This window comes from Pseudophryne corroboree, chromosome 4 (genome assembly GCF_028390025.1).
Source record: "Pseudophryne corroboree isolate aPseCor3 chromosome 4, aPseCor3.hap2, whole genome shotgun sequence".
NCBI lineage: Eukaryota > Metazoa > Chordata > Amphibia > Anura > Myobatrachidae > Pseudophryne > Pseudophryne corroboree.
This window is the reverse complement of record NC_086447.1, coordinates 608,922,832-608,936,017: the sequence shown is the minus strand read 5'-3', so window position 1 is coordinate 608,936,017 and position 13,186 is coordinate 608,922,832. Positions and strand designations below refer to the sequence as shown.

General features: G+C 47.5%; 1 protein-coding gene across 2 annotated transcripts in view; it reads left to right on the top strand.

Annotated features, from left to right (window-relative positions):
• Window positions 1-13,186, top strand: part of KMO (kynurenine 3-monooxygenase) — a 482,345-nt gene that overhangs the window by 145,028 nt on the left and 324,131 nt on the right. For both annotated transcript variants that reach the window (XM_063917607.1, XM_063917609.1), the window contains one exon: window positions 8,527-8,624. In XM_063917607.1, the coding sequence (XP_063773677.1) occupies window positions 8,527-8,624 (98 nt within the window). The remainder of the gene's footprint in view (window positions 1-8,526; window positions 8,625-13,186) is intronic.

The window sequence follows — 13,186 nt, the reverse complement described above, 5'->3', positions numbered from 1 at the left end:
CATGGCAACATCTCCTACTTCATTTTCCATGGCAACTGCCAGAGAAAATGAAATTTTCCAAACACACCTACAGTATGTCTATACAGTATGTCTGCCATATAATTCCAGGGTTGCCCTGTCTGAACCCGCTCACCTCTAGTAGATATAGAGATATGTCTTCTAGTGTGCACTGTGTACCCAGCATTAGAGAGAAGTTCTTCACAATTATTTCATATTAGGGACTCAAATGAATGGCTCCAATTAGTCAACCTTAAGTTTCATTTATTAATGTTACACATTTTGGAATTATTTACAAAATGTGCATTTATTGTACAGGGTTCTTTTACTATATTTTGTCAATGTTTTCTCCTTAATAATTGTACAATGTAAGTGCTGCATATGGTTATCACAAGACCTTGTGGTGTTAGAAGAACAGAGTTTCAGTGATCCTGCATTGCATCAGCTTTCCATTGCACTGCAGCATTAGATGGGCCAGGAGCTCCTGTGAGGTACAAACAGTTACTGAATAAGGGCCGAGAATGGAGTCCCATGGTGGCTTACAGCCAGGAAACTGTCTGGATTGCCAGGCGGAGGCATGCTGGTGGCACAGAGGTTAGAATTGCTTCCTCCGACAGTCCTACTTGTAAAATGAAATGAATTTCAACTACAATGGTAAGTTCTACTAGGGCAGGGGCTCAATAACAAAAAATTACCGAACCCACCACTCAAGTTGCCTGATCCGGGGCTGCTGCGGGGGCTCACAAAGGACTGCTAAAACATCTAAGGGGCTGCTTTATTTAAAAATAAAACATGAATAAATAAACATGATATACAGGTATGCTCACATGCGTGTAACTGGGCCACACAGGTATGCTCACATGCGTGTAACTGGGAGCTGTGAAAAACGATAATAAGGCAACTGCCACAAAATATGTAAATAAAAATGCAATATAAAAATGGAAAAAAAATAAGAATTTACTCACCGGTAATTCTATTTCTCGTAGTCCGTAGTGGATGCTGGGAACTCCGTAAGGACCATGGGGAATAGCGGGCTCCGAAGGAGGCTGGGCACTCTAGAAAGATCCTAGACTACCTGGTGTGCACTGGCTCCTCCCACTATGACCCTCCTCCAAGCCTCAGTTAGGTACCGTGCCCGGACGAGCGTACACAATAAGGAAGGATTTTGAATCCCGGGTAAGACCCATACCAGCCACACCAATCACACCGTACAACTCGTGATATGAAACACAGTTAACAGTATGAAACAATAGAGCCTCACAACAGATGGCTCAACAATAACCCGATTTAGTTAACAATAACTATGTACAAGTATTGCAGATAAACCGCACTTGGGATGGGCGCCCAGCATCCACTACGGACTACGAGAAATAGAATTACCGGTGAGTAAATTCTTATTTTCTCTAACGTCCTAGTGGATGCTGGGAACTCCGTAAGGACCATGGGGATTATACCAAAGCTCCCAAACGGGCGGGAGAGTGCGGATGACTCTGCAGCACCGAATGAGAGAACTCCAGGTCCTCCTCAGCCAGGGTATCAAATTTGTAGAATTTTGCAAACGTGTTTGCCCCTGACCAAGTAGCTGCTCGGCAAAGTTGTAAAGCCGAGACCCCTCGGGAAGCCGCCCAAGATGAGCCCACCTTCCTTGTGGAATGGGCATTGACAGATTTTGGCTGTGGCAGGCCTGCCACAGTATGTGCAAGCTGAATTGTACTACAAATCCAACGAGCAATAGTCTGCTTAGAAGCAGGAGCACCCAGCTTGTTGGGTGCATACAGGATAAACAGCGAGTCAGATTTTCTGACTCCAGCCGTCCTGGAAACATATATTTTCAGGGCCCTGACAACGTCTAGCAACTTGGAGTCCTCCAAATCCTTAGTAGCCGCAGGCACCACAATAGGCTGGTTCAGGTGAAACGCTGACACCACCTTAGGGAGAAACTGGGGACGAGTCCTCAATTCTGCCCTATCCATATGGAAAATCAGATAAGGGCTTTTACATGATAAAGCCGCCAACTCTGACACTCGCCTGGCTGAAGCCAAGGCCAATAACATGACCACTTTCCACGTGAGATATTTCAGATCCACGGTTTTTAGTGGCTCAAACCAATGTGATTTTAAGAAACTCAACATCACGTTGAGATCCCAAGGTGCCACAGGAGGCACAAATGGGGGCTGAATATGCAGCACTTCTTTCACAAATGTCTGAACTTCAGGTACTGAAGCTAGTTCTTTTTGAAAGAAAATCGACAGAGCCGAGATCTGTACCTTAATGGAGCCCAGTTTTAGGCCCATATTCACTCCTGCTTGCAGGAAATGCAGAAATCGACCTAGTTGAAATTCCTCTGTTGGGGCCTTTTTGGCCTCGCACCATGCAACATATTTCCGCCATATGCGGTGATAATGCTTTGCCGTAACATCTTTCCTGGCTTTAATAAGCGTAGGAATGACTTCCTCCGGAATGCCCTTTTCCTTCAGGATCCGGCGTTCAACCGCCATGCCGTCAAACGCAGCCGCGGTAAGTCTTGGAACAGACAGGGGCCCTGCTGCAGCAGGTCCTGTCTGAGCGGCAGAGACCACGGGTCCTCTGAGATCATCTCTTGAAGTTCCGGGTACCACGCTCTTCTCGGCCAATCCGGAACCACGAGAATTGTGTTTACTCCTCGCTTTCTTATTATTCTCAATACCTTTGGTATGAGAGGTAGAGGAGGGAACACATAAACTGACCGGTACACCCACGGTGTCACTAGAGCGTCCACAGCTATCGCCTGAGGGTCTCTTGACCTGGCGCAATACTTCTCTAGTTTTTTGTTTAGGCGGGACGCCATCATGTCCACCTGTGGACGACCCCATTGATTTACAATCATTTGGAAGACTTCTGGATGAAGTCCCCACTCTCCCGGGTGGAGGTCGTGCCTGCTGAGAAAGTCTGCTTCCCAGTTGTCCACTCCCGGGATGAACACTGCTGACAGTGCTAGTACATGATTCTCCGCCCATCGGAGAATTTTTGTGGCTTCTGCCATCGCCGTCCTGCTTCTTGTGCCGCCCTGTCGATTCACATGGGCGACTGCCGTGATGTTGTCTGACTGGATCAGCACCGGCTGGTGTAGGAGCAGGGATTTTGCTTGACTTAGGGCATTGTAAATGGCCCTTAGTTCCAGAATATTTATGTGAAGGGCAGTCTCCTGACTTGACCATAGTCCTTGGAAATTTCTTCCCTTTGTGACTGCCCCCCAGCCTCGTAGGCTGGCATCCGTGGTCACCAGGACCCAGTCCTGTATGCCGAATCTGCGGCCCTCCAGAAGATGAGCACTGTGCAGCCACCACAGAAGAGACACCCTGGTTCGTGGAGACAGGGTTATTAAACGATGCATCTGAAGATGCGATCCGGACCACTTGTCCAACAGGTCCCACTGAAAAATCCTGGCATGGAACCTGCCGAATGGAATTGCTTCGTAAGAAGCTACCATCTTTCCCAGGACCCGCGTGCAGTGATGCACCGATACCTGTTTTGGTTTTAGGAGGTCTCTGACTAGAGAAGACAACTCCCTGGCTTTCTCCTCCGAGAGAAACACTTTTTTCTGGACTGTGTCCAGAATCATTCCCAGGAACATTAGACGTGTCGTGGGGACCAGCTGTGACTTTGGGATATTCAGAATCCAGCCGTGCTGGCTCAGCACTTCCTGAGATAGTGCTACTCCCACTTACAACTGTTCTTTGGATCGTGCCTTTATTAGGAGATCGTCCAAGTATGGGATAATTAAAACTCCCTTTTTTCGAAGGAGTATCATCATTTCCGCCATTACCTTGGTAAATACCCTCGGTGCCGCGGAGAGTCCAAACGGCAGCGTCTGGAATTGGTAATGGCAGTCCTGTACCACAAATCTGAGGTACTCCTGGTGAGAATTGTAAATGGGGACATGCAGGTAAGCATCCTTGATGTCCAGGGATACCATGTAATCCCCCTCGTCCAGGCTTGCAATAACCGCCCTGAGCGATTCCATCTTGAACTTGAATTTTTTTATGTATGTGTTCAAGGATTTCAAATTTAAAATGGGTCTCACCGAACCGTCCGGTTTCGGCACCACAAATAGTGTGGAATAGTAACCCCGGCCTTGTTGAAGTAGGGGTACCTTGATTATCACCTGCTGGGAATACAGCTTGTGAATCGCTGCTAGCACCGCCTCCCTGTCTGAGGGAGCAATCGGCAAGGCGGATTTTAGGAAACGGCGGGGTGGAGTCGCCTCGAATTCCAGCCTGTATCCCTGAGATACTATTTGAAGGATCCAGGGATCCACCTGTGAGCGGGCCCACTGATTGCTGAAATTCCTGAGGCGGGCCCCCACCGTACCTGGCTCCGCCTGTGAAGCCCCACCGTCATGCGGCGGACTTGGAAGAGGAAGCGGGGGAGGACTTTTGTTCCTGGGAACCTGCTGTTTGCTGCAGCCTTTTTCCCCTGCCTCTGCCTCTTGACAGAAAAGACCCTCCTTTTCCCCGCTTGTTTTTCTGGGACCGAAAGGACTGAACCTGATAAAATGGCGCCTTCTTAGGCTGTGAGGGGACATGGGGTAAAAATGCTGACTTCCCAGACGTTGCTGTGGAAACTAGGTCGGAGAGACCATCCCCAAATAATTCCTCCCCCTTATAAGGCAAGACTTCCATGTGCCTTTTGGAATCTGCATCTCCAGTCCACTGGCGAGTCCATAAGCATCTCCTAGCAGAGATAGATAATGCACTTATTTTAGATGCCAGCCGGCAGATTTCCCTCTGTGCATCTCTCATGTATAAGACTGAGTCTTTTATATGGTCAATTGTTAGCAGGATCGTGTCTCTGTCTAACGTGTCAATATTTTCTGACAGTTTATCTGACCACGCAGCGGCAGCACTGCACATCCATGCTGACGCAATAGCTGGTCTGAGTATAATGCCTGAGTGTGTATATACAGACTTCAGGATCGCCTCCTGCTTTCTATCAGCAGGTTCCTTAAGGGCGGCCGTATCCTGGGACGGTAGTGCCACCTTTTTAGACAAACGTGTGAGCGCTTTATCCACCCTCGGGGGTGTTTCCCAACGTAACCTATCCTCTGGCGGGAAAGGGAACGCCATTAGTAGCTTCTTAGGAATTACCAATTTCTTATCAGGGGAAGCCCACGCTTCTTCACACACTTCATTTAATTCATCTGACGGGGGAAAAACTACAGGTAGTTTTTTCTCCCCAAACATAATACCCTTTTTTGTGGTACCTGGATGTAAATCAGAAATATTTAACACCTCTTTCATTGCCTCAATCATGCAGTGAATGGCCTTAACGGGCATTAAATTTGACTCATCGTCGTCGACACTGGTGTCAGTATCCGTGTCGACATCTACTTGTGCCACCTGAGATAACGGGCGTTTCAGAGCCCCTGATGACTTTTGAGACACCTGGACAGGCACGAGCTGAAGACTCGGCTGTCCCACAGTCGGCATGTCGTCAAATTTTTTATGTAAGGAGTCTATACGTGCACTCATTTCCTGCCATAATACCATCCACTCAGGTGTCTGACCCCCAGGGGGTGACATCCCTGCTAAAGGCATCTGCTCCCCCTCCACATCATTATCCTCCTCAAACATGTCGACACAGCCGTACCGACACACTCCACACACACAGGGAATGCTCAAATAGAGGACAGGACCCACAAAAGCCCTTTGGGGGGACAGAGTAAGAGTATGCCAGCACACACCAGAGCGCTATATATATACAGGGACTAACTGAGTTATGTCCCTAATAGCTGCTTTTTATATAATATACTGTATACAGTGCCAATTTTAATGCCCCCCCTCTCTTTTCCCTCTTACTGTACTGTAGAATTGCAGGGAAGAGCCAGGGAGCTTCCTTCCAGCCGAGCTGTGAGGGAAAAATGGCGCCAGTGTGCTGAGGAGATAGGCTCCGCCCCTTTTTCGCGGCCTATTCTCCCGCTTTTTATGGGATTCTGGCAGGGGTATTTACCTCATATATAGCCCCAGGGGCTATATATTGAGGTATTTTAGCCAGCCAAGGTGTTTTTATTGCTGCCTCAGGGCGCCCCCCCCCAGCGCCCTGCACCCTCAGTGACCGGAGTGTGAAGTGTGTATGAGGAGCAATGGCGCACAGCTGCAGTGCTGTGCGCTACCTTGGTGAAGACAGGATGTCTTCATGCCGCCGATTTTCCGGACCATCTTCTTGCTTCTGGCTCTGTAAGGGGGACGGCGGCGCGGCTCCGGGACCGAACATCAAGGCTGGGCCTGCGGTCGATCCCTCTGGAGCTAATGGTGTCCAGTAGCCTAAGAAGCCCAATCCGGCTGCAAGCAGGCGAGTTCGCTTCTTCTCCCCTTAGTCCCTCGCTGCAGTGAGCCTGTTGCCAGCAGGTCTCACTGAAAATAACAAATTCTAAGACTATAACTTTCTAAGAGCTCAGGGGAGCCCCCAGTGTGCATCCAACCTCGGCCGGGCACGAAATCTAACTGAGGCTTGGAGGAGGGTCATAGTGGGAGGAGCCAGTGCACACCAGGTATTCTAGGATCTTTCTAGAGTGCCCAGCCTCCTTCGGAGCCCGCTATTCCCCATGGTCCTTACGGAGTTCCCAGCATCCACTAGGACGTTAGAGAAAAACCCATGAGATTTTCACAAAATAAGTCTCCAGACTCCGTGGACGGGAAAATATCCAATCTTGATCCTGTGGTATAAAACTGTTAATTTGCATCCCAGCATTAAATCCGAGATTATTATAATCCCTGAAAATGGAGAAGGTGGTACAAATTCTGAGGCTTTGGCCCCTAGTTTTTCAGTTTGTCCAGTAATGTGGTAATTATATATTTGCTTGGTTAAAGTCATTTCTGTTCCTCACCAAGATAGGAGTGGAGGTGAAAGCCTGTGTGTTGTTCCTAATTGCGTGTGCCTCTATAATTTTAATCACCTTCTTGACACTGACCTTTTCCTCTGCCTCTTCTCATAATGTGAAAAGTCATCAAATATGGAGGTGGTATGTTTGTAGCTAGCTATGATTCAGAGACTTTGGCGAGCTTTTTCCAGGGGGACCACCTGTGGCTGAAATGATGGGTTTATTAAACTGTGCATGTCCTGTATAAACAACATAAGGGTGGGTGGGAGGTCCCAAGGACAATTCCATCTTGCATCCCCTTTTTTTCTTTGCATTATGTGCTCTTTGGGGCCTAGTTTTTAAAACTGCCATCCTGTCTGCCACTGCAGTGCCACTCCTAGATGGGCCTTGTGTTTTGTCCCACTTGTGTCGCTTAGCTTAGTCATCCAGCGACCTCGGTGCAACCCTTTGGCCTAAAAACAATATTGTGAGGTGTTTAAAATAGACTGGAAATTAGTTAAAATGTATGTTATTGAGGTTAATAATACTGTAGGAACAAAAAAATGAATACAATTCTGTGATTTTAGCTGTTTTTATGTTTGTTTGTTTGTTTGTTTGTTTGTTTGTTTGTTTTTTACATCCAGATCCAAAACCAAAATTCAAAAGGGTGGTTTTGGCAAAACCAATCCAGATCCAAAACATGAGCGGGGATCTAGATCCAAAACAAAAACACAAAGGAGGTAATTCAGATCTGATCGCTGCTGTGCATGCGATCAGATCTAAACTGCGCCACACTGCGCCAACGTGTTGGACAGCTGGTACGGGGATCGGCGCCCTGCGACAGGATGGTGTGAAGGATACAGTCGCACAGGCATTCGCAAGGAGATTGACAGGAAGAGATCGTTTGTGGGTGGCAACTGACCATTTTCCGGGAGTGTCCGGAAAAATGCAGGTGCGCTTAAGCGTTTTGAGGGAAGGTGTCTGGCGTCAGCTCCGGCCCCAATCAGGAGGATTCAATCGCAGCGGCTGAGTAAGTCCTGGGCTGCACATCTCTAATATACATATATATGCCACTATATAAATCACACACATGCACTTACATACATACATACCTATTTGAATACATACTGTACATAACATACAATACAACCATAAATACATACACGGACAGACATACCCAGGGCTATGAAGAAGAGTCTGGTGGCCACAACACCGTGAGGAAGTCCATGGAGCTCCTCCATGTGCAGAGAGCGCTGCAGGTCAGAACTCCCTTCAGTAGCAGCGCTGACAGACCTGTATCTGCAAAAAAGAATTTGGCTCTTCAGCAGGGGTTTCTGGGTAACCAAAAAGCCCCACTGCATGCACTACTGCAACATAGGAAAGAATGTGTTATACTTTTGGTGTGCAGTTTGAAAGACAAAAGTTGTGAATTATATTTCCATATATCTCTACATTAGCCTCACTGTTTTTGGTAGAGACAAATAGTACATACAACTTTTCAGCTACAACAGCTGTTTGTTGTTACTGTGTTGAACCAATCCCTTCCTTTCAATTTTTCGTGGGTGACTATTTTTTATTGATTAAGCTCAAAACATTGTACATATTTTATTTTGTGTGTTGCTTCTCTCCTATCTTGACATATACATCGTTTGTTTTACATTTTTCCAATTTGTTTCTTCTTTCTGTAATAGACATTAGAACAGCCCAAACTGTTAGTGGAAGAAGCATTAATCTGGCACTGTCACACAGAGGACGCCAAGCTCTGAAATGTGTTGACTTGGAAGAAAAGGTAAATATTTATTTTGGTAACATTTATGTTTAGAAAAAGGACACTAGAAGAAAAATGTAACTCTTCAATGCATTATAATTCTCATAGCTACATTACATGGACATTATTGGTGTAATATAAGCTCTCCTTTAGAATGTAAGCTGTCATGAGCAGGGCCCTCTTCCCTCATGTGCTTTCCTTCTCTTACTTAAACAATCTTCTACTCTATACTAGAGATGAGCGGGTTCGGTTCTCAGAGAACCGAACCCTACCGGACTTTGTCCGGAACCGAGCCCGGCTAGGGTTTTCCCGCCTGACTCGGAAACACGAACGCGGCAAAACGTCATCATCCCGCTGTCGGATTCTCGTGGGATTTGGATTCCATATAAGGAGCCGCGCGTAGCGGGCATTTTCACTCCAGTCTCGGAGAGTGTATAGAGAGGACGTGTCCTCAGTGTTCAGTGTCTGTGTGTTGGGGTGGGAAAGTGGGGCGGCAAGTGTTGTCCAGTCCAGTGTAGTCACTCAGTGTATTGTGCTGCATCAGTCCAGGCAGTCACAGTGTTGGTGTTCTCTGCTACCATATATCCAGTGTAGCTGTAAAGTTGTGCTGTGTTGTGCAGACCAGTCCAGTGTAGTCAGTGTATTGTGCTGTATCAGTCCAACCATTCACAGTGTTGGTGATCTCTGCTGCCATATATCCAGTGTAGCTGTAAAGTGGTGCTGTGTTGTGCATACCAGTCCAGTGTAGTCAGTGTATTGTGCTGTATCAGTCCAGCCAATCACAGTGTTGGTATTCTCTCTGCTGCCATATAGCCAGTGTAGCTGTATAAGTGTAGCTGTGTTGTGCAGACCAGTCCAGTGTAGTCAGTGTATTGTGCTGCATCAGTCCAGCCATTCACAGTGTTGGTGTTCTCTCTGCTGCCATATAGCCAGTGTAGCTGTATAAGTGGTGCTGTGTTGTGCAGACCAGTCCAGTGTAGTCAGTGTATTGTGCTGTATCAGTCCAACCATTCACAGTGTTGGTGATCTCTGCTGCCATATATCCAGTGTAGCTGTGTTGTGCAGACCAGTCCAGTGTAGTCAGTGTATTGTGCTGTATCAGTCCAGCCATTCACAGTGTTGGTGTTCTCTCTGCTGCCATATAGCCAGTGTAGCTGTATAAGTGGTGTTGTGTTGTGCAGACCAGTCCAGTGTAGTCAGTGTATTGTGCTGTATCAGTCCAACCATTCACAGTGTTGGTGATCTCTGCTGCCATATATCCAGTGTAGCTGTATAAGTGTAGCTGTGTTGTGCAGACCAGTCCAGTGTAGTCAGTGTATTGTGCTGTATCAGTCCAGCCATTCACAGTGTTGGTGATCTCTGCTGCCATATATCCAGTGTAGCTGTAAAGTTGTGCTGTGTTGTGAAGACCAGTCCAGTGTAGTCAGTGTATTGTGCGGTATCAGTCCAGCCATTCACAGTGTTGGTGTTCTCTCTGCTGCCATATAGCCAGTGTAGCTGTATAAGTGGTGCTGTGTTGTGCAGACCAGTCCAGTGTAGTCAGTGTATTGTGCTGTATCAGTCCAACCATTCACAGTGTTGGTGATCTCTGCTGCCATATATCCAGTGTAGCTGTATAAAGTGGTGCTGTGTTGTGCAGACCAGTGGTAGTGTCCTGAGTCATCAGTAATTCCAGTGATGATATTCGCTGCTGCTATATGTCCACTGCTGCAGTATAATAATTATAACAACAACGTGTTGTGCTGCATCAGACGAGTGGTAGTGTCCTGTGTCATCAGTCATTCCAGTGATGATATACGCTGCTGCTATATGTCCACTGCTGCAGTATAATAATTATAACAACAACGTGTTGTGCTGCATCAGACCAATGGTAATGTCCTTTGTCATCAGTAAATTCCAGTGATGATATACGCTGCCGCAATATGTCCACTGCTGCAGTATAATAATTATAACAACAACGTGTTGTGCTGCATCAGACCAGTGGTAGTGTCCTGTGTCCAGTAGCGTAACTACTGCCCCCGCAGCCCTCGCGGTGGCTTGGGGGCAAGGAGCTGCGGGGGCGCCACTGATTTAGCGCAGATTGACATGCGGATGAGCGTCCGCATGTCAATCTGCTCCTACTAACCCTCCCTGCTGTGTTGGAGGGACACGGAGGGCACAGCGCGCGCCTCTCCTGTGTCCCTCCTACATCTCCGGCGGCCGCGGGTCTAATAATGGAAGTGCCGTTCGTGAGCTCTGATTGGCTCACGAACCGGCACTTCCTCTATTAGACCCGGGGGCATATGTGGCACTGGGGGGGGGGGTATATGTGTACCTGGCACATAGGGGGGGGGCTATATTGTGCACTGGGGTCATGTGAGTACCTGGCACCGTGGGGTAATATCTGGCACTGGGGACATGTGTGGCACTGGGAGCACAGCCCTAGCAACAATCACTACCCCCTAGCAATGAGCATGACACCCAGTGCATGAAACCCCTGGCAACGAGCATGACACCCAGTGCATGAAACACCTATCAACGAGCATGACACCCAGTGCATGATACCCCTGGCAATGAGCATGACACCCTGAGCATGAAAACCCCTGGCACCATGCATGGAACCAAGAGCATGAAACCCCTGGCAACGAGCATGACACCCAGTGCATGAAACCCCTGGCAACGAGCATGACACCCAGTGCATGAAACCCCTGGCAATGAGCAGGTAATTTAAAAGTAATTAGAAGCCTTACTGTATTACTTAATGTGTAATGGGCATTACGGTATGTGGCATAATGTATCACAGACATTACGGTGTGTGGCATACTATATCACGGGCATTGTGGTATGTGGTATAATGTCTCAGGGTCATTGCAGTGTGGCATAATGTATAACGGGCATTGTGGTGTGTGGCATAGGGTATAACGGGCATTGCGGTATGTGTCAGGCATTACGGTGTGTTGTATACTATATCACGGGCATTGTGGTATGTGGTATAATGTATCAGGGACATTGCAGTGTGTAGCATAATGTATAACGGGCATTGCGATTCCTGTCATAATGTGTCGGGGGCATTACGGTGTGTGGCATAATGAGTCGGGGGCATTATGGTGTGTGCATATTGTGTCATGTGCATTATTGTGTGTGGCATAATGTCTAAGGGCCATTGCAGTATGTGGCATAATGTATACTGGGCATTACTATAAGGAGGAAAAATGACAAATAATGTAAGGGGCATGAATCAGGATTATTTTTCTTTCCCGTGGTGGCTAACGTCTGGGCGTACAGGTTGGAAAACTGGGGTATAACGTAGTCTTTTCCTGCAATGCCACGCCCCTTTATGCGAAGCCACGCCCATCCCAACGAAGCCACACCCCCTATTTTGCAGCGCACATTTATCCCTTTAATAGTGCCAATTATGGGGGATGGGGGGGGGGGCGCCAAAGAATTTTTTGGCTTGGGGGAGAAAAATTTCTAGTTACGCCACTGCCTGTGTCATCAGTAATTCCAGTCAATCATGGCCCTCATTCCGAGTTGTTCGCTCGCAAGCCGCTTTTCGCAGCAGTGCACACGCTAAGCCGCCGCCCTCTGGGAGTGAATCTTAGCTTAGCAGATTTGCGAACGAAAGATTCGCAATATTGCGAAAAGATTTTTCTGTGCAGTTTCTGAGTAGCTCGAGACTTACTCTTCCAGTGCGATCAGTTTAGTGCTTGTTGTTCCTGGTTTGACGTCACAAATACACCTAGCGTTCGCCCAGACACTCCCCCGTTTCTCCAGCCACTCCCGTGTTTTTCCCAGAAACGGCAGCGTTTCTTCAGACACACCCATTAAACGGCCAGTTTCCGCCCAGAAACACCCACTTCCTGTCAATCACACTCCGATCACCAGAACGAAGAAAAAACCTCGTAATGCCGTGAGTAAAATACCAAACTTCTTAGCAAATGTACTTGGTGCAGCCGCAGTGCGAACATTGCACATGCGCAGTTAGCGGAAAATCGCTGTGATGCGAAAAAAATTAACGAGCGAACAACTCGGAATGAGGGCCATTGTCTCATATAACTCCCAAAAAATAATGGAGAACAAAAATTTTGAGGAGAAAATAGGGAAAGATCAAGAAGAACCACTTCCTCCTAGTGTTGAAGCTGCTGCCACTAACCATGACATAGATGATGAAATTCCATCAACGTCGTCTGCTAAGGCCGATGCCCAATGTGATAGTAGAGGGCGCGTGAAATCCAAAAAGCCAAAGTTCAGTAAAAAGAACCAAAAAAAGAAATTTAAATCGTCTGAGGAGAAACGTAAACTTGCCAAAATGCCATTTACGATACGGAGTGGCAAGGAACGGCTGAGGCCTTGGCCTATGTTCATGGCTAGTGGTTCAGCTTCACATGACTATGGAAGCCCTCATTCTCCTGCTAGAAAAATTAAAAGAGTTAAACTGGAAAGTGCATAGAAAAGAACTGTGCGCTCTGAGATGGTATCACAAATCCCCAAGGAGAGTCCAAGTGTGTCAGCGGTTGCGATGCCTGATCTTCCCAACACTGGACGGGAAGAGGTGGCTACTTCCACCATTTGCACGCCCCCTGCAAGTGCTGGAAGGGCACCCA